At 56.0% G+C, this 21,636-nt stretch overlaps 1 protein-coding gene across 1 annotated transcript; it reads left to right on the top strand.

The window, feature by feature from the left end:
* Nucleotides 1-437: 437 nt before the first annotated feature.
* Nucleotides 438-19,665, top strand: LOC140392648 (proteasome subunit beta type-7-like). Its single transcript, XM_072478120.1, has 8 exons — nucleotides 438-575; nucleotides 6,740-6,833; nucleotides 7,130-7,227; nucleotides 12,116-12,256; nucleotides 16,063-16,178; nucleotides 17,205-17,263; nucleotides 18,503-18,654; nucleotides 19,297-19,665. The coding sequence occupies exons 1-8, from the start codon at nucleotides 511-513 to the stop codon at nucleotides 19,406-19,408; spliced, it is 837 nt and encodes a 278-aa protein (XP_072334221.1). The 5' UTR covers nucleotides 438-510; the 3' UTR covers nucleotides 19,409-19,665.
* Nucleotides 19,666-21,636: the final 1,971 nt, after the last annotated feature.

Below are 21,636 nucleotides of genomic sequence, written 5' to 3'. Positions count from 1 at the left end.
ATGGTGACATCCCGGTTTCGGACATGGACAGAGACTCATTGCCACTTCAGGACGACGTCGGAACTGATGTAATAACCTGTACGAGGCCCACAGGGATACACTGACCGATCTCTCCCGTGGGGCACGTACAGCTTCCCCGCTGGGCCTCACTATCTTACACTTTAAAGCAGCAGGACCTGTTGTAAAGTGTGCCAACACAGCAGCTGGTTCCTTGAACCAAAATAAAACTCCACGTTTAAAACTCCAACACCTCCACACCCTCATTAAAGTCAAGCTCACCTTGACTCAGAAATCCGCTGGGTGAGTGTGACTGGGCCCACAGGCAGTGACAGGAGTCTGGAGGAGAGGAAAGAAACTGGTTTCAATGTTGGGTGCATCTTTGAATTTTGACCTCACTCTGGTTCGAAAACCAATTTTGGTAAGTCTGGCTCCCTGTAATCACATGGGCTTTTGCTGAATAGTTTATGAAAGTGAAAGTAAGTGAGCTGTCGAGCTGTTCCTCAGGACGACATGTTGAAGTGTGAGAGATTCCTGAGCACCCCTGTGGGGGGATTCAGCTTTGAGAACTGCAGCAGGTGAGCAGGAGGAGGAGGAGGAGGTCAGAGGAGGTGAAGGAAATCCCGGGATAATGTCCAAAGAGTAAAGAATGAAGCTGGCCAGGAGTTTTAGAGGGACTTCCGTGTCGCCTGCCTCCAGGTGTCCCAGCATTGATCCTGGCACTGTGCTGTCTCCGGAGAGAGCTGCTGCTGGCTAACTGGCTGGACAGTGAGGGAATGGGGCAGTGCACCCAGCCTGCCATAGATTTCAAATATGCTGGGCAGATAGAAACTGAAAGTAAGACACTTCCTGAATGACTCGCACATTCAGCATGGGTTTTGTACCGAGACTGAGGCATTATTTTCACAAACCAAATGGACTCAAATAGAAAAGGAATATTTTCGGATTTGAACCTTGCTCCTCACTCCCATTTACAGCTGGGAAACCGGGAGGATCCCGCTCCCCCCCTGGGATCCCCCTCCCCCGGGACCCCCCTGGGATCCCCCCCCCCGGGACCCCCTCCCCCCTGCGATCCCCCCCCCCCGGGACCCCCCTCCCCCCGGGACCCCCCACTCCCCCCTGGGATCCCCCACTCCCCCCTGGGATCCCCCCTCCCCCCTGGGATCCCCCCTCCCCCCTGGGATCCCCCTCCCCCCCCCTGGGACCCCCCCTCCCCCCCCCTGGGACCCCCCTCCCCCCCCCCTGGGATCCTCCTCCTCCCCCCCTGGGATCCTCCTCCTCCCCCCCTGGGATCCTCCTCCTCCCCCCCTGGGATCCTCCTCCTCCCCCCCTGGGATCCTCCTCCTCCTCCCCTGGGATCCTCCTCCCCCCCCCGGGATCCTCCTCCCCCCCCCGGGATCCTCCTCTCCCCCCCTGGGATCCTCCTCCTCCTCCCCTGGGATCCTCCTCCCCCCCCGGGATCCTCCTCCCCCCCCCGGGATCCTCCTCTCCCCCCCTGGGATCCTCCTCCTCCCCCCCTGGGATCCTCCTCCCCCCCCCCCGGGATCCTCCTCCCCCCCCCCCCGGGATCCTCCTCTCCCCCCCGGGATCCTCCTCCCCCCCCCTCCCCCCCCTCCCCCCTCCCCCCCCCCCCCCCAGGATCCTCCTCCCCCCCCCCCCCTGGGATCCTCCCCCCTCCCCCTGGGATCCTCCTCCCCCTGGGTTCCTCCTCCCCACTCCCCCTCTGGGATCCCCCTCCCCCTCCCCCCTCGGATCCCCCTCCCCCCTGGCATCCTCCTCCCCCCCCCTGGGATCCCCCTCCCCCCCCCTGGGATCCCCCCTCCCCCCCCCTGGGATCCCCCCTCCCCCCCCCTGGGATCCCCCCTCCCCCCCCCTGGGATCCCCCCTCCCCCCCCTGGGATCCCCCTCCCCCCCCCCCCCCTGGGATCCCCCTCCCCCCCCCCCCCCCTGGGATCCCCCTCCCCCCCCCTGGGATCCCCCTCCCCCCCCCCTGGGATCCCCCTCCCCCCCCCCCTGGGATCCCCCTCCCCCCCCTGGGATCCCCCTCCCCCTGGGTTCCTCCTCCCCACTCCCCCCCTGGAATTCCCCTCCCCCTGGGACCTCCCTCCCCCCTGGGATCCCCCTCCCCCCCTGGGATCCTCCCTCCCCCCCCTGGGATCCTCCCTCCCCCCCCTGGGATCCTCCCTCCCCCCCCTGGGATCCTCCCTCCCCCCCCTGGGATCCTCCCTCCCCCCCCTGGATTCCTCCTCCCCCCCTGGATTCCTCCTCCCCCCCTGGGATCCTCCTCCCCCCCCTGGGATCCTCCTCCCCCCCCCTGGGATCCTCCCTCCCCCCCCTGGATTCCTCCTCCCCCCCGGGATCCTCCTCCCCCCTCCCCCCTGGGATCCCCCTCCCCCTGGGACCTCCCTCCCCCCTGGGATCCCCCACTCCCCCCTGGGATCCCCCTCCCCACTCCCCCCCTGGGATCCCCCTCCCCACTCCCCCCCCCTGGGATCCCCCCCCCTGGGATCCCCCACCCCCCTGGGATCCTCCTCCCCCCCCCCCCCCGGGATCCTCCTCCCCCCCCCCCCCGGATCCTCCTCCCCCCCCGGGATCCTCCTCCCCCCCCCCCCGGGATCCTCCTCCCCCCCCCCGGGATCCTCCTACCCCCCCCCCCCCCGGGATCCTCCTACCCCCCCCCCTGGGATCCTCCTCCCCCCCCCCCGGGATCCTCCTCCCCTCACCCCCCTCCCCTCCCCCCTCCCCTCCACCCCCCCTCCCCTCCACTCACCCCCTCCTCCCCTCCACTCACCCCCTCCTCCCCTCCACTCACCCCCCCTCCACTCACCCCCCCTCCCCTCCACTCACCCCCCCTCCCCTCCACTCACCCCCCCTCCCCTCCACTCACCCCCCCTCCCCTCCACTCACCCCCCCTCCCCTCCACTCACCCCCCCTCCCCTCCACTCACCCCCCCCCTCCCCTCCACTCACCCCCCCCTCCCCTCCACTCACCCCCCCCTCCCCTCCACTCACCCCCCCCTCCCCTCCACTCACCCCCCCTCCCCTCCACTCACCCCCCCCTCCCCTCCACTCACCCCCCCCTCCCCTCCACTCACCCCCCCCTCCCCTCCACTCACCCCCCCTCCCCTCCACTCACCCCCCCTCCCCTCCACTCACCCCCCCTCCCCTCCACTCACCCCCCCTCCCCTCCACTCACCCACCCTCCCCTCCACTCACCCCCCTCCCTTCCACTCACCCCCCCTCCCATCCCTCCCCCTCCCCTCCCTCCCCACTCCCCCCCCCCTCCCACCCCCACTTCCCCCTCTCCCACCACTCACCCCCTCCCCCACCACTCCCCCCCTCCCCCCCCACTCACCCCCCACTCACCTCCTCCCCCCCCTTCCCCCTACTCACCCCCCCTTCTCCCCCCCTCCCCTCCACTCACCCGCCCCTCCCCACACTCCCCCCTCCACCCCCACTTCCCCCTCCCCTCCCCCAATCACCCCCTCCCCCCCCTCCCCTCCCCCAATCACCACCTCCCCTCCCCCCAATCACCCCTCCCCCCCAATCACCCCTCCCCCCCAATCACCCCCTCCCCCCCACTCTTCCCTTCTCCCCCCCTACCCCCCTCCACCCCACTCACCCCACTTCCCCCTCACTCACCCCCTCTTCCCCCCACTCACCCCCCTTCTCCCCCTCCCCTCCACTCACCCGCCCCTCCCCTCCACTCACCCGCCCCTCCCCACACTCCCCCCTCCCACCCACTCACCCCCCATCCCCCTCTCCCACCCCCACCCCCTCCCTCCTCCACCCCCTCCCCCCACTCCCGCATCCACTCCCCCTTCCCCTCCCCCCACTCCCCCATCCACTCCCCCTCCCCTCCCCCCACTCCCCCCTCCCTTTCCCCCACTCCCCCCTCAACCTCCCCCCACTCCCCCTCCCCCACTCCCCCTCCCCCCACTCCCCCTCCCCCCACTCCCCCTCCCCCTCCCCCCACTCCCCCTCCCCCACTCCCCCTCCCCCTCCCCCCCACTCCCCCCTCCCCCGCCACTCCCCCTTCCCCCTCCCCCCCCAGACCCCCCTCCCCCTCTCCCCCACTCCACCCTTCCCCCCCTCCCACTCCCCCCCCGCTCCCCCCCTCCCACTCCCCCCCCCCACTCCCCCCCCACCCCCCCTCCCACTCCCCCCCACTCCCTGCACTCCCCCCCCCCCACTCCCCGCACTCCCCCCCCCCACTCCCCGCCCTCCCCCCCACTCCCCGCCCTCCCCCCCCACTCCCCGCCCTCCCCCCCCACTCCCCGCCCTCCCCCCCCACTCCCCGCCCTCCCCCCCCACTCCCCACCCGCCCCCCCGCCCTCCCACCCCACCCCCCCGCCCTCCCACCCCACCCCCCCGCCCTCCCACCCCACCCCCCCGCCCTCCCACCCCACCCCCGCGCCCTCCCACCCCACCCCCTCCCCCCCCACCCCCCGCCCTCCCCCCACTCATCCCCTCCCCCCACTCATCCCCTCCCCCCACTCATCCCCTCCCCCCACTCATCCCCTCCCCCCACTCATCCCCTCCCCCCACCCCACTCATCCCCTCCCCCCACCCCACTCATCCTCTCCCCCCACTCATCCTCTCCCCCCACTCATCCTCTCCCCCCACTCATCCTCTCCCCCCCTCCCCCCAATCACCCCCCCATTCCCCCAATCACCCACTCCCCTCCCCAATCACCCCCTCCCCATCCCACAATCACCCACTCCCCTCCCCCCAATCACCCACTCCATTCCCCTAATCACCTCCTCCCCTCCCCCAATCACCTCCTCCCCTCCCCCAATCACCCCATCCCCTCCCCCCAATCACCCCCTCCCCTCCCCCCAATCACCCCCTCCCCTCCCCCCAATCACCCCCTCCCCAATCACGCCCTCCCCTCCCCAATCACCCCTCCCCTCCCCAATCACCCCCTCCCCCCCACTCTTCCCTCCTCCCCCTCCACCCCACTCACCTCCCTCCCCCCAATCACCCCCCAACACCCCCTCCCCTCCCCCCCAATCACCCCCTCCCCTCCGCCCCAATCACCCCCTCCCCTTCCCCCCTTCCCCCCCCAATCACCCCCTCCCCTTCCCCCCAATCACACCTTCCCCCAATCACCCCCTCCCCTCCCCCAATCACCCCCTCCCCCAATCACCCCCTCCCCCCCATCACCCCCCCCCACTCATCCCCCCTTCCCCCCCACTCACCCCCTCCCCCCCCACTTCCCACCTCCCCCTCACACCCACCCATACACCCCCCCCACACACACACACACCCCACTCACACCCCCCCCACTTACACCTCCCCCACCCACTCACCCCCCCCACTCACTCCCCCCTCCCCCTCCCCACTCACTCCCCCTCCCCCTCCCCACTCACTCCCCCTCCCCCCCCACTCACTCCCCCTCCCCCCCACTCACTCCCCCTCCCCCCACTCACTCCCCCTCCCCCCACTCACTCCCCCTCCCCCATTCACTCCCTCTCCCCCCCACTCACTCCCCCTCCCCCCCACTCATCACCCCTCCCCCCACCCCTCCTCCTGTCCCCCACCCCCACTCATACCCCTTCTCCCCACTCACCCCCTCACCCCCCCTCACCCCCACACCCTTCCCCCATCAACCCCAGTCACCCCCCACCCACCTCCTCACCCCCACACCCTCACCCCCCTCCCACCCCCCTCCCACCCCCCTCCCACCCCCCTCCCACCCCCCACTCACCCCCCACTCACCCCCCCACTGAACCCTCCCCACTCACCCCCCCTCCCTCCCTCCCCCCACTCCCTCCCTCCCCCCACTCCCTCCCTCCCCCGCACTCCCTCCCTCCCCCGCACTCCCTCCCCCGCACTCACCCCGTCCCCCTCCCCCTCCTCCCCAGTCACCCCCCACTCACCCCCTCTCCCCCACTCACCCCCACTCACCCCCTCCCCCCCCACACTCACCTCCCCTCCTCCCCACTCACCCCCCACACCCCCATCCCTCCCCTCCCACCCCCCTCCTCCTCCCCTCCCACCCCCCTCCTCTCGCTCCCACCCCCCCCTCCTCTCCCACCCACCCCCCCCCCTCCTCTCCCACCTCCCCTCTCCTCAGTGAGTGCCCACAGCTAGCTTGACCGTGAGGTGAGAGGGCTGGATTACAGCCAGATTCCATCCTATTCCCACTGCCCCACCAGTCACATGGTCCAGCGGGGGTCAGAGAGCGGCGATAAGCAGTGACCCCCCCCCTTCTGCCCTTTGACCCCATGATTGTGTGAACTGAATTCATTCAACACCGAGCCAGGGCTCAGGGTGAGGCCTGACCAGCAGGTGGACAGTTTAAACTTGCTGGATATTGACCCTCTCACAACTCTATCATTCCCAATACTTAGTCAGAAAATAATCAATCTGCATTTATAAAATGCTTTCCACAACCTTGGGACCTTCCAAAGTTCATCACAGGCGATTCGCTATCTTTTTACTGTGTAGTCACGGTGTGTATGCGGGAAACAGAGCAGCTAATCTTCACACAACGTGTCCGTGAGCAGAGAATCTGTTTTGGCGATGTTGATTGAGGGATGAATGTTGGCCCGGAAATTTGGGAGGACTCTCCCGGATCATCTTGGAAATGGTGCGAACGCGTCTCTTACATCTACCTGAGAGGGTGGACGGAGAGGCTTCAGATCACTGAGGCACTGCAGAATGAGTCTGCAGTCCCGCCCCTGACTTGCTCTCTCTCTCCCCCTGACCCTCCTTCTCAAATCTCTCGTGTCTTTCAGGAATGCAACGCTGGAGAGGGAGTTGCAGCAGGTGGGTTACAAACCTGCGAAAGCGAGGAAGACCGGGACCACCATCACTGGCATCATCTTCAAGGTAAGTCCTCGCCGACAACTCCCGGTTACCTCTCCTTCACAATTGCCTCGAAGTCTCTGCGGATTAAAGTTTCATCACCGGGACATATCTCCCTGGACAATAACCCAGAGAAAAATCAGCGGGGCAAAAACAGGTTGTGTTTTTTCTTGTCTTTTACTCAGTCTTGAGGCAGTAATGAACGTTTAATTGGCCTCACTCCACACAAGCCAGTTGACAGTTTCTGAGAGTGAGCTCGCGATCAGAGTGTGGCGGTGAGATGACCAGCACGCTGACTGATTGTTTTCTTCGTTATGTAGGATGGGGTGATTCTGGGATCTGATACCCGGGCCACGGATGACATGGTTGTTGCTGATAAGAACTGTATCAAGATTCACCACATCGCCCCCAATATCTAGTAAGTATTATCCTCGTGGTCAGTCTGTGTTCCACAGTGACAGCCTCCCAATATCTGTAAAATCACCCCCTCTGGTGGACTCTTGCTAAATGACATTTGGTTATTAACTTTAACATAAAGTTAATTAATAATTAAATATACAAGCTACTCCTCACTCCTAGCTGTCTCTTTAACACACTCTGAATCTCTCCCTCTCTCTCCCTCTCTCCCTGTGATATTAACCCATCACTCTCTGTCTCACATTCTCCCTGTGATATTAACCCCTCACTCTCTGTCTCACATTCTCCCTGTGATATTAACCCCTCACATTCTCTCTGCCTATGATATTAACCCCTCACTCTCTGTCTCACACTCTCCCTGTGATATTAACCCCTCACTCTCTGTCTCACACTCTCCCTGTGATATTAACCCCTCACTCTGTCTCACACTCTCCCTGTGATATTAACCCCTCACACTCTGTCTCACACACTCCCTGTGATAGTAACCCCTCACTTTCTCTCCTTTTGACATTAACCCCTCACGCTTTGTCCCACTCTCCTTGTGATATTAAACCCACACTCTCAATCACTCTCAGTTATATTAACCCTTCACTCTGTCTCAATCTCTCTCTGATATTAACTCCTCCCTCTCTGACTCCCACTCTCCCTGTGATATTAACCCCTCACTCGCTGTCTCACACTCTTCCTGTGATATTAACCCCTCACTCTCTGACTCCCACTCTCCCTGTGATATTATCCACTCACTCGCTGTCTCACGCACTCCCTGTGATATTAGCCCCTCATGTTTTCTCTCCCTGTGATATTAACCCCTCACTCGCTGTCTCACACTCTTCCTGTGATATTAACCCCTCACTCTCTGACTCCCACTCTCCCTGTGATATTAACCCCTTACTCACTGTCTCACGCACTCCCTGTGATATTAACCCCTCGCTTCCTCTGTCCCTGTGATATTAACCCCTCACTCGCTGTCTCACACTCTCCCTGTGATATTAGCCCCTCATGTTCTCTCTCCCTGTGATATTAACCCCTCACTCGCTGTCTCACACTCTCCCTGTGATATTAACCCCTCACTTTCTCTCCTTTTGACATTAACCCCTCACGCTTTGTCCCACTCTCCCTGTGATATTAACCCCACACACTCTGTCCCAATCTCTCTGTGATATTAACCCCACACACTCTGTCCCAATCTCTCTGTGATATTAACCCCTCACTCTCTGACTCCCACTCTCCCTGTGATATTAACCCCTCACTCTCTTTCTCAATCTTTCTGTGATATTAACCCCTCACTCTCTGACTCCCACTCTCCCTGTGATATTAACCCCTCACTCTCTGTCTCACACTCTCCCTGTGATATTAACCCCTCACTTTCTCACGCCCTGTGATATTAACCCCTCACTCTCTGTCTCACACTCCCCCTGTGATATTAGCCCCTCACTTTCTCTCGCCCTGTGATATTAACCCCTCACTCTCTGTCTCACACTTTCCCTGTGATATTAGCCCCTCACTTTCTCTCGCCCTGTGATATTAACCCCTCACTCTCTGTCTCACACTCTCCCTGTGATATTTGCCCCTCACTTTCTCTCGCCCTGTGATATTAACCCCTCACTCTCTGACTCCCACTCTCCCTGTGATATTAACCCCTCACTCTCTGTCTCACACTCTCCCTGTGATATTTGCCCCTCACTTTCTCTCGCCCTGTGATATTAACCCCTCACTCTCTGACTCCCACTCTCCCTGTGATATTAACCCCTCACTCTCTGTCTCACACTCCCCCTGTGATATTAACCCCTCACTTTCTCTCTCCCTGTGATATTAACCCCTCACTCTCTGTCTCACACTCTCCCTGTGATATTTGCCCCTCACTTTCTCTCGCCCTGTGATATTAACCCCTCACTCTCTATCTCACACTCTCCCTGTGATATTAACCCTCACTTTCTCTCGCCCTGTGATATTAACCCCTCACTCTCTGTCTCACACTCCCCCTGTGATATTAACCCCTCACTTTCTCTCTCCCTGTGATATTAACCCCTCACTCTCTGTCTCACAATCTCCCTGTGATATTAGCCCCTCATGTTCTCTCTCCCTGTGATATTAACCCCTCACTCTCTGTCTCACAATCTCCCTGTGATATTAGCCCCTCATGTTCTCTCTCCCTGTGATATTAACCCCTCACTCTCTGTCTCACACTCCCCCTGTGATATTAACCCCTCACTTTCTCTCTCCCTGTGATATTAACCCCTCACTCTCTGACTCTCACTCTCCCTGTGATATTAACCCCTTGCGTTCTCTCTCCCTGTGATATTAACCCCTCACTCTCTGTCTCACACTCTCCCTGTGATAGTAACCCCTCACGTTCTGGCTCCCTGTGATATTAACCCCTCATTCTCTGTCTCACACTCTCTCTGTGATATTAACCCCTCACATTCTGTTTCCCTGTGATATTAACCCCTCACTCCCTGTCTCACACTTTTCCTGTGATATTAACCCCTCACATTCTGTTTCCCTGTGATATTAACCCCTCACTTTCTCTCTCCCTGTGCTATTAACCCCTCACTCTCTTGTCTCACACTCTCCCTGTGATATTAACCCCTCACTTTCTCTCTCTGTTATATTAACCCCTTGCGTTCTCTCTCCCTGTGATATTAACCCCTCACTCTGTCTCACACTCTCCCTGTGATATTAACCCCCCTCATTCTCTCTCCCTGTGATAATAACCCCTGACTCTCTGTCTCACATTCTCCCTGTGATATTAACCCCTCACTTTCTCACGCCCTGTGATATTAACCCCTCACTCTCTGTCTCACACTCCCCCTGTGATATTAGCCCCTCACCTTCTCTCGCCCTGTGATATTAACCCCTCACTCTCTGTCTCACACTTTCCCTGTGATATTAGCCCCTCACTTTCTCTCGCCCTGTGATATTAACCCCTCACTCTCTGTCTCACACTCTCCCTGTGATATTAGCCCCTCACTTTCTCTCGCCCTTTGATATTAACCCCTCACTCTCTGTCTCACACTCTCCCTGTGATATTAACCCCTCACTTTCTCTCGCACTGTGATATTAACCCCTCACTCTCTGTCTCACACTCCCCCTGTGATATTAACCCCTCACCTTCTCTCTCCCTGTGATATTAACCCCTCACTCTCTGTCTCACACTCTCCCTGTGATATTTGCCCCTCACTTTCTCTCGCCCTGTGATATTAACCCCTCACTCTCTGACTCCCACTCTCCCTGTGATATTAACCCCTCACTCTCTGTCTCACACTCCCCCTGTGATATTAACCCCTCACTTTCTCTCTCCCTGTGATATTAACCCCTCACTCTCTGTCTCACACTCTCCCTGTGATATTTGCCCCTCACTTTCTCTCGCCCTGTGATATTAACCCCTCACTCTCTATCTCACACTCTCCCTGTGATATTAACCCTCACTTTCTCTCGCCCTGTGATATTAACCCCTCACTCTCTGTCTCACACTCCCCCTGTGATATTAACCCCTCACTTTCTCTCTCCCTGTGATATTAACCCCTCACTCTCTGACTCTCACTCTCCCTGTGATATTAACCCCTTGCGTTCTCTCTCCCTGTGATATTAACCCCTCACTCTCTGTCTCACACTCTCCCTGTGATAGTAACCCCTCACGTTCTGGCTCCCTGTGATATTAACCCCTCATTCTCTGTCTCACACTCTCCCTGTGATATTAACCCCTCACGTTTTCTCTCCTGTGATATTAACCCCTCACTCCCTGTCTCACACTTTTCCTGTGATATTAACCCCTCACATTCTGTTTCCCTGTGATATTAACCCCTCACTTTCTCTCTCCCTGTGCTATTAACCCCTCACTCTCTTGTCTCACACTCTCCCTGTGATATTAACCCCTCACTTTCTCTCTCTGTTATATTAACCCCTTGCGTTCTCTCTCCCTGTGATATTAACCCCTCACTCTGTCTCACACTCTCCCTGTGATATTAACCCCTCACATTCTCTCTCCCTGTGATAATAACCCCTCACTCTCTGTCTCACATTCTCCCTGTGATATTAACCCCTCACTTTCTCTCTCCCTGTGATATTAACCCCTCACTCTCTGTCTCACATTCTCCCTGTGATATTAACCCCTCACGTTCTCTCTCCCTATGATATTAACTGCTCACTCTCTGTCTCACACTCTCCCTGTGATATTAACCCCTCACATTCTCTCTCCCTGTGATATTAACCCCTCACTTTCTGTCTCACACTCTCCCTGTGATATTACCCCTCACACTCTGGCTCACACTCTCCCTGTGATATTAACCCCTCACGTTCTCTCTCCCTGTGATATTAACCCCTCACTCTCTGTCTCACACACTCCCTGTGATATTAACCCCTCACATTCTGTCTCACACACTCCCTGTGATATTAACCCCTCACTTTCTCTCCTTTTGACATTAACCCCTCACGCTTTGTCCCACTCTCCTTGTGATATTAACCCCACACTCTCAATCACTCTCAGTTATATTAACCCTTCACTCTGTCTCAATCTCGCTCTGATATTAACTCCTCACTCTCTGACTCCCACTCTCCCTGTGATATTAACCCCTCACTTGCTGACTCCCACTCTCCCTGTGATATTAACCCCTCACTCGCTGTCTCACACTCTTCCTGTGATATTAACCCCTCACTCTCTGACTCCCACTCTCCCTGTGATATTAACCCCTCACTCGCTGTCTCACACACTCCCTGTGATATTAGCCCCTCATGTTCTCTCTCCCTGTGATATTAACTCTTCACTCTCTGACTCACTCTCTCTCAGTGATATGAACCCTTCACTCTCTGACTCACTCTATTGTGGTGATATTAACCCCTTGGACTCTCTCCCTGTGATATTAAACCTTCATCTCTCTCTCTCTCCCCAGCTGCTGTGGTGCTGGCTGTGCAGCTGATGCTGAAGTTACAACACAGATGATGGCCTCTAACATCCAGCTTCACAGCCTGTCAACAGGGCGCAAACCCCGTGTTGCCACGGTTACCCGCATGTTGAAGCAGATGTTGTTCAGGTGAGAGAGTGTGCACACAACAGCCCCTTTAATACTCTTGATTCACTGTGGTGGCTCATTCATCGTTAGAATGAAAGAGTGTGGTCGAGGGCACAGTTCAGGGAGGCAGTGGCCTAGTGATATTGTCGCTGGACTAGTAATCCAGTAATTGCTCCAGGGACAATGGTTCGAATCTCACCACAGCAGATGGGGAAATTTTAATTCAATAAAAATCTGGAATTAAAAGTCTAATGACGACCATTGTCGATTATCGTAAAAAAACCACCTGGTTCATTAATGTTCTTAGGAAAGGAAATCTGTCAACCTTACCTGGTCTGGCCTACATGTGACTCCAGACCCACAGGGCAATGGAGGGAAGTTATGCATGGAACCACGGGAAGTGGGTGAAATCCTTAATGAGTACTTTGTAACGGTATTCACCAGGGAGAAGGACATGATGGATGTTGAGGTCAGCGATAAGTGTATGAACGCTCTTGAGAACATCAATATGGTAAAGGAGGAAGTGTTGAGTGTCCTAAATTGCATTCAGGTAGAAAAGTCCCTCGGAGGCAAGGGGAGAAATAGCTGGGCGTTAACAGATATATTCACATCCCCTTTGATCACAGCAGGTTCCAGAGGACTGGAGAATAGCCAATGTTTAAGAAAGGAAGCAGGGACAATCCATCAAATTATAGGCCGGTGAACCTGGCATCAGTGGTGGGAAGTTTTTTGGAAAAGATACTGAGGGACAGGATATATGCACATTTGGAGGAAAATGGACTAGTTAGTGACAGGCAGCATGGTTTTGTATGGGGAAGGTCATGTCTCACCAACTTGATTTGAGTTTTTTGAAGAGGTGACAAAGAAAATTGATGAGGGAAGGGCTGTGGATGTAGTTTATATGGACTTTAGTATGGCATTTGACAAGGTCCCACATGGCAGACTGGTACAAAAACTAAAATCACATGGGATTTGGGGTGAGCTGGCTAGATGGATATGGAACTGACTTGGTTATAGAAGACAGAGAGTAGCGGTGGAAGGGTGTTTTTCAGAATGGGGATCTGTCGCTAGTGGTGTTCCGCAGGGATCAGTGCTGGGACCGCTGTTGTTTGTAGTATATGTAAATGATCTGGAGGAAAATGTGGGTGGTCTGATTAGTAAGTTTGTTGATGACACAAAGATTGGTGGAGTTGCTGATAGTGCCGAGGAGTGTCAGAAGATTCAGCAGGATATAGATAGATTGGAGACTTGGGCACAGAAACGGCAGATGGAGTTTAATACGGACAAATGCAAGGTGATGCATTGGGGAGGATCAAATCTAGGTATGAATTCTACTGTAAATGGCAGAACCCTTAGGAATATTAACATACAGAGGGATCTGGGCGTGTAGGTCCACAGTTCCCTAAAAGTGGCAACACAGGCAGCCAAGGTGATTAAGAAGGCATATGGCATGCTTTTTTGTTTTTTGGGGGCAATTTAGCGTGGCCAATCGACCTACCCTGCACATCTTTGGGTTGTGGGGATGAAACCCACGCAGACGCGGGGAGAATGTGCAAACTCCACACAGACAGTGACCCGGGGCCAGGATCGAACCCGGGTCCTCAGCGCCGTAGGCAGCAGTGCTAACCACTGTGCCACCGTGCCACCTGGCATATGGCATGCTTGCCTTCATCAGCCGAGACATTGAGTACAGGAGTTGGGAAGTCATGTTGCAGCTGTATAAAAACTTGGTTAGGCCACATTTGGAGTGTTGCGCGCAGTTCTGGTCACCATATTATCAGAAGGACGTGGAAGTTTTGGAGAGAGTGCAAAGAAGGTTCGCCAGGATGTTGCCTGGTCTCGAGGGTGTTGGCTATGAGGAGAAGTTGAATAAACAAGGATTGTTTTCACTGGAAAGACGGATGCTGAGGGGAGACCTGACAGAGGTTTCCAAATTTATGAGAGGCATAGACCGAGTGGATAGTCAGAGGCTTTTTCCAAGGGTGGAAGTGGCAATTACAAGGGGGCACAGGTTCAAGGTGAGAGGGGGAAAGTTTAGGGGAGATGTGCGGGCTAAGTTTCACACAGAGAGTGGTGGGTACCTGGAACATGCTGACAGAGGATGTGGTGGAAGCAAGCACATTAGCAACATTTAAGAGGCCTCTGGATGGGTACATGAATAGGGAGGAAATAGAGAGATACGCACCAAGTAAGGGTAGAAGTTTATTTTTTTAGTTCAGGCAATACGATCGGCACAGGAGGGCCGAAAGACCTGTTCCTGTGCTGTACTTTTCTTTGTTCTTTGTTTAATGTGGTTGACTCTTAAATGCCCTCATGGATGGGCAGTTAATGCCCACATCCCATAAACGAATAAAAAAAACGTTTCGTGGCTCATGTAAAAGGAATATTGCCTTCAGCTGTGTATCCAGAAGTTCCCAGTTTTGAGCCCAGGTGTACCCTCACGGATCCACGGACCAACTTCCCTCTGAATAAATCGAGACTGAGTTCATTACAATGAGCCTCAGAATCACTGTAGAAAAGATCAACCAGGATGTCACTCCTGACCACTTATGTGGCTGGACGATAATTGTGGGTCAGTGTCGGAGAATGGTTGTGTTGCCCCCCACAGTCGAATTCCCGCAACTACACCAGAACACTTTTTTGACTTTTGGTCATCTGTCCAACCCCTCCCCATTACCCTCCCTGGCACCCATCTCATCCTCATTCTCCTCCTCAACACCGTACCCCTCTCGTTCCCCATTGCCCACCCTATCTCTCACCCCATCCTCATTCCCATCCCTAACACCCTACCCCTCTCGTTCCCCATTGCCCACCCTATCTCTCACCCCACCTTGATTCCCATCCCTAACACCCTACCCCTCTCGTTCCCTAATACTCACCCCATCCTCATTCCCATCCCTAACACCTTACCCCTCTCGTTCCCCATTACCCTCCCTATTGCTCACCACAACACACTTACCCCTGCCAACAACCTCCTTCTCCCCAGAGTGATTTTGAGGCTCCAGCCTTCTTTCCACTCACTGGGCAAAGTTAGAGAGCCCAGCTGGGCACTCCCTGGCACAGCTCACCAACTTGGACAAAGGAAACCAAGTTGCCATTGCCAAGAGGCACGGCATGTCTGTGTTTTGGGGGGGGGGGGGGGGGGGGGGGGGTTGTGGAGGTTGGTCAGAATTGTTGAAAGTAGTGGTTCTTGCAGAGGGGCACGTTGATGAGGGGGTGGCGTTATGTTGTTATGGGGTGGGGATGTCGGGGAAGGTTGGAATCCTTGCTGATGGGGAACATTTACAATCAGGGAGGCCACAGGGGTGGTTCATGGGCAGGAGGTGGAGTTTGGAACTGGGGTGACTGCGGGGGGTTGGGTCGTGGGGCAGGGAAGGGTTGCGGGGACTGGGACAGGGGGCATTTGGAGTCTGAGGCAGAGGCCAGGATTATTTTTGTAGGACTCGCCTGCTATTCCGGGCCTAACATATAATTGACCGTCCGTGGGCCATTGCCCATGTGTTTAGTTGGAATCAGCACAGAAAACAATCCACCAAGTTCCATCCTAAAAGGATTGATCAGGGTTTTATTTATGTGGTAAGGTCCTGGTTTCTATATTAAAAGAGGTTGATTGCCTGAATCAGGCAGGAGACTTAGATGCCTCGCAAGAGGCCCCTTTCAAAATGGCGGCCTTCGTGACATTGTTAGTGTTAATGGGATAGTGAGTCTTTTTTGTGAGCCTGTTACTACTGACCCCCCCCCCCCCCGTCCAGCTCCACAACAGTTATTGCCCCATGAAATTAACCCCTTTCTGATTTAAACTCAATTTAATCCTTGTCTTGCTTCAGGTACCAGGGGCACATTAGTGCATCAGTGATAGTCGGTGGTGTGGACTGCACAGGGCCCCACCTGTACGCAGTGTACCCTCACGGATCCACGGACAAACTTCCCTATGTCGCCATGGGTAAGGAGAGATTAACACTGCATCTAAATCATCGTCTAACGCGCAGGCCTCAGGCTGACGACGAGAATCCCCCCAAAATTCCCAAAGAATCTGATTTTTTTTAAAGTTGGAAAGGAAAACATTCCCGCAGCTTTGAGGAAAGAATCCGAGGAGGTCGGACTAATTGAATGGCTCCTTCCAAAGAGCCAGTGCAGATGCGATGGACAGAATGGCCAACTTCTGTGCTGGATTTAAAGGTTGTTTCGCCTGCCTGGCTGATTGGCTGAGCCAGGTTCCCTCTCCGGTTTCACTGAGGAGTGACTTCAGTCGGCCCCAGTCTGGCACTGCCAAGGTACCCAGGTGATACTGCCAGCCGGCAGGGGCACTGCCAGTGTACCAGTTTGGCACTGCCAAGCTGGGCATTTTCTGCGTGGCAGCAATCGGGCCAGGGTGCCCAGTGCAGGTGCTGGGGGGAGCGGGGACCCCCTCATAGTGAGTTGGGACTGGAGGGGGGAGGGGGTCGTGTCAGGGCTCCCGAGATCGAGAGGCCATTTAAACGTGGCATCCCGCGCTCTCGCTACACGGAGGTGTTCTGGCGAGCAGACCCCTCAGTGAGAAAAGGGGCTATGTACGTCCTTGGCCGCGCGTTCCCGGCTGAGGCCTCCTAGCTAACCCGAGTGACGTTTGACAGCAATGTGTTTCTTGCCCATGCGAGCGCCGGGAAACATACGGCTAAACGCGCTCTCTATGGGACTTTGCTTCCATTTAGTTAAATCACGCCCCAGATCTGGGTGGCTGTGTGAATTGTGGGAGGTTTCCATCACGTAACCTCTGAATAGCTTGGCTGGCCACACTCAACGTGGCTCATACCAAGGAGGTTGGGTAGGGACTGTTCAGTGCTCTGCGGCTGGAGCTCGGGGATGGTCAGCACCCGAGGAAGGGGCATGGGGATCAGGAAAACCCTGACCATTTCACTGCTGTCTGTGAATGTGTGGTAAACCTGGCCGGATATTAATGAGAGTTTGTCTGCGTGTTTCCTGTGGGCAGGTTCTGGAGCGGCAGCTGCTATGGCTGTACTGGAGGATCGATTCAAACCAAACATGGAGGTAAAGTGACTGACCTGATGAGGATCGGGTGCGCACTCTGCGATCTCCTCCCCTGCTGTTGCCGTGGCAGCCTCCTTACCCCGACCCTGAGCTCAGCAATCACTGCTCAGAAAGCGAGGGAATGGTTTATGATTTGGAAAGTCTCTCTTGCTCTCTCTCTTTCTATCGGGAAACATTACACTTATTTTACATGGGACTTACACCAATGACTTTCCCAGGAAACTCTTGGGTAAATACCTCACCTGCCCACTGGATGCTGCAGCTGTTATCGCATAGGTGAAGGAGCCAAAACTGGATTGAGAATTCTAGCTTCCCTGGACATCAACACATTTAGGATCTCTCCACCTTTTGTAGCAGCCTCCCCTCCCCACACACATACCTGCTCAGCACCCTCCATAGTCCCTCTGCCCCACACCAAACCCTATCACCCCCTCCCCATTACATCCCCCTATGCTGCTTAACACCCTGTGCCAGGAAAATACATGAAGAACTAAAGGCCATAGCATGTTTACATGCCACTGTACTTTAAAACAACACAGGATCTTGTACTATGGTACTGACATGCAACTTTTCTTTTACACTCATGCTGGGTTATTCCAAACCAATGCCCTGGGTTACTCCTGGCCTGGCCCCTGGGTTACTCAAGGCTTGGCCCCTATGTTAAGCCCTGGTATATTCCAGGTTTTAGCCCTGGGTTACATCAGGCCTGGGCCCTGGGTTACTCCAGGTCTGGGCCCTGGGTTACTCCAGGCCAGGGCCCTGGGTTACTCCAGGCCTGGGCCCTGGGTTACTCCAGGCCTGGGCCCTGGGTTACTCCAGGCCTGGGCCCTGGGTTACTCCAGGTCTGGGCCCTGGGTTACTCCAGGCCAGGGCCCTGGGTTACTCCAGGCCTGGGCCCTGGGTTACTCCAGGCCTGGGCCCTGAGTTACTCCAGGCTAGGGCCCTGGGTTACTCCAGGCTAGGGCCCTGGGTTACTCCAGGCCTGGGCCTTGGGTTACTCCAGGTCTGGGCCCTGGGTTACTCCAGGCCAGGGCCCTGGGTTACTCCAGGCCTGGGCCCTGGTTTACTCCAGGTCTGGGCCCTGGGTTACTCCAGACCTGGGCCCTGGGTTACTCCAGGCCTGGGCCCTGGGTTACTCCAGGCCTGGGCCCTGGGTTACTCCAGGTCTGGGCCCTGGGTTTCACCAGGCCTGGGCCCTGGTTTCCACGATTCTCTCTGAGGCTGGTTATTTATTTCTAGGAGGAAGCAGCCAAGCAGCTGGTCCGTGAAGCCATCCTAGCCGGAATATTCTGTGACCTGGGCTCTGGGAGTAACGTTGACCTTCTCATCATCACCAAGACCAAGACCGAGTTTCTTCGTGCCTTCGACTGCCCCAACAAGAAGGGCACAAAGTAAGTGCACAGCTCTCGGGGTAACTCATCGGAAGGACAGGGACACCATGGGGAAAAGTGGCATAGACTATAAATGCTAATCAACACCGATTGGGCCCCAGGTAGAGACTTGGGGAGCACACTATAGGGATGGTATCGAGACTTCACAGAGGGTATGGAGGAGGTTTACCTGAACAGTCCCAGTGAAGGAGCTCTCGGTGAGAAGCTAGGCTGTTCTCTTTCTACAGATCAGAATAAGAGGAGATTTAATAGTAATAGATTTAATAGCGAAAGTTATTTAAAATGATCACGGTTTTGTTAGAGTAGGTAAGGAGAAATTGGTTGACTAGAGGTCTTGGATTTAAAATTATCTGCAAAAGAGATTAGGAGAAATGTTTTTACACAATGTGTTATGATCAGGAATTGACTCTGAAAGTAGATAAATACTTGTGCAGGGCTCTGTGGAACGTGCAGAGGGAATGGGACTAACTCACCCGTTAAAATTGCCATTGCGGACACTAAAAGGCAAATGGTCTCTTTCTTTGCTGCATCGTTCTGTGACTCCCCTACCCCCACATCCCCCAACCCCCCCCCCGCCGCCGCACTGCCGTTCACCAACGCCCGCACCCCAACCCCGTTAATTACCGCTGTCATTTCCTGCAGGGAGGGTCAGTATCGCTACAAGAAGGGCACAACTGCTGTACTGAAGGAAACAAGCATTCCGTTAGCAATGGAGCTGGTGGAGGAGGTTGTCCAGAGGATGGACACGGAGTGACGAGGAAGATCCCATCATCCCCAGCAGGAAGATCCCATCATCCCAGCAGGAAGATCAAGACGAACAATTCCTGTTGGAAACAAAAGGATTTTGCATCTGATGTTGGATTCATGCTGTGGGGTTGCGGGGCTCACTGTATCCTGGTAGTTTATATCCCAAACACATTGTATCCACATTGTATCCGGTATGTGAATTGTACAATTTAAGTTTCCCTAAATAAATAACCCCCTCGGGACAAGAGCGGGCAGTGATGTGGATGTTACGATCCGTCTCATTTGTATCTGAGAAGAACCACATGTTTGCAAAACATACAATTTTTATTGATAACTGAAGCACAGATATAACCTTCCGCAATGCTGCATTAATTTTTAATAAGTGGTGATTTGCTTATTAAGTACCAGAAAACATTTACATATTTTCCAACAGTGCCAGACGTTTATTAAAAATAACCACAAGAGGATTGTTTCAAAACCGGGCAGCGGGCGGCTGATATCACACACAGTATTTCCAGAAGCAGTCTGAGAAGTTGTTACGTTTCTTGTATTGTTTTCTGCCTTTTCCAGTGAGCAGGCGGCCTGCCTTTGGTTGCGTTCTCCTTCCATACAGAATCTGCAGAGGGGATCAGAACAGAGACTGGTTGCCAAGGTTTCAAAGGATTCAATTTCCAACCTCAGGTCCACTTCTGCACCCATCCCGGCCCCTACCCCTATCCTACATTAAACCCCCACCCAAATCCCTAGGTAACCCCCTTCCCCGGCCAGCCCCCACCCCGCCACAATTCATACCTGAAGCCCCCAACTCCACCCACCGGCTCCGAGGTTGATGCCACCTCCTGCCAACACCGACGGTTCCAGGCACCCTGACGCACCGAAACCTCATGCCCGTCCTTCATGACTAAAAGCAAGACATTGAGGATAAGGAGGCTATTCGACAGCAGAATAACTCCCCATGGGATTAGATACAGAGAAAAGCTCCCTCTACATTGTCACATCAAGGGGAGGAGGTGACAGACATTCGGCATTGGTTGAATGTGAGGAAGTGACAGACACGTGAGGGATTGACTGACAGGTGAGTATTAGCTGGCAAGGAGGGGATGGGTGATAGGATTTCGACAAGAAATGACCTGGAAGTCACTGTCCACACGGGTGGTTGAAGAATGGCCGAGGTTTTGCACCCACATTTGCCACAGGTACAAATCCTACAAGAGGCCAAAAAAGAGACTCTCAGTGGTGCGATCTCATGGTGTGATCATTCTCTCCCCCCCCCCCCCCCCCCCCCACCCCTTATTTGCCCCTCGCTGACATGACATCACATCGGCGAGGTTTACAACAGGTCTGGAGGAATGTGACCCAGGTGAAAAGACCACACTGGCTAGGGCAGCAGGGTGGCGCAGTGGGTTAGCCCTGCTGCCTCACGGCGCCGAGGTCCCAGGTTCGATCCCGGCTCTGGGTCACTGTCCGTGTGGAGTTTGCACATTCTCCCCGTGTTTGTGCGGGTTTTGCCCCCACAACCCAAAGATGTGCAGGGTAGGTGGATTGGTCGCGCTAAATTGCCCCTTGGAAAAAATGAATTGGGTACTCTAAATTTTTTTTTAAAGCGACCACACCGGGAGCATGCCCTGGTAGAACCCTGGGATGATCCCCAGGTGGCAGTGACAGGAGCAGTGCCAAGGGGCTGTGCCAGGGGGAGCTCCTGGGGGGGCAGGGTGGGGTGTTTCCCCATGTGCATGCGGGGATGTCTCCCCATGTGCATGCGGGGATGTCTCCCCATGTGCATGTGGGGATGTCTCCCCATGTGCATGCGGGGATGTCTCCCCATGTGCATGTGGGGATGTCCATGGGGTTGCGGATAAGGTCTCCATGAATATTGCAGGGGTCTGGAAAACATGTGAAACAGGCCAGCTGTGCAGTTGATGTGTGCACACCACTTTTCCAGCCTGAGCCAGCACTTCAGGAAAAAAAACGGAAAACTCCGCCCGATGATTTCAAAAGAAAATAGGCTGGGCACTTGAAGGAATAAACCTGGAGGGCTATGGAGAGTGAGTGCAGGAGTGGGATCACTCAGCAGAGCTGGCATGGATTCGATGGGCTGAATGTCATTCTTCTCTGTTATTAATGACTCCATGACTAGGTGAGGGGCTGACTGACGGACGAGGGGATGACTGACGGACGAGGGGGAGACTGACGGACGAGGAGGTGACTGACGGAGGGGTTGACTGACGGGCGAGG

The sequence above is a fragment of the Scyliorhinus torazame genome, chromosome 16 (assembly GCF_047496885.1).
Source record: "Scyliorhinus torazame isolate Kashiwa2021f chromosome 16, sScyTor2.1, whole genome shotgun sequence".
NCBI lineage: Eukaryota > Metazoa > Chordata > Chondrichthyes > Carcharhiniformes > Scyliorhinidae > Scyliorhinus > Scyliorhinus torazame.
Note: the sequence above shows the minus strand (reverse complement) of the source record. Positions and strands in the feature narration are given on the sequence as shown.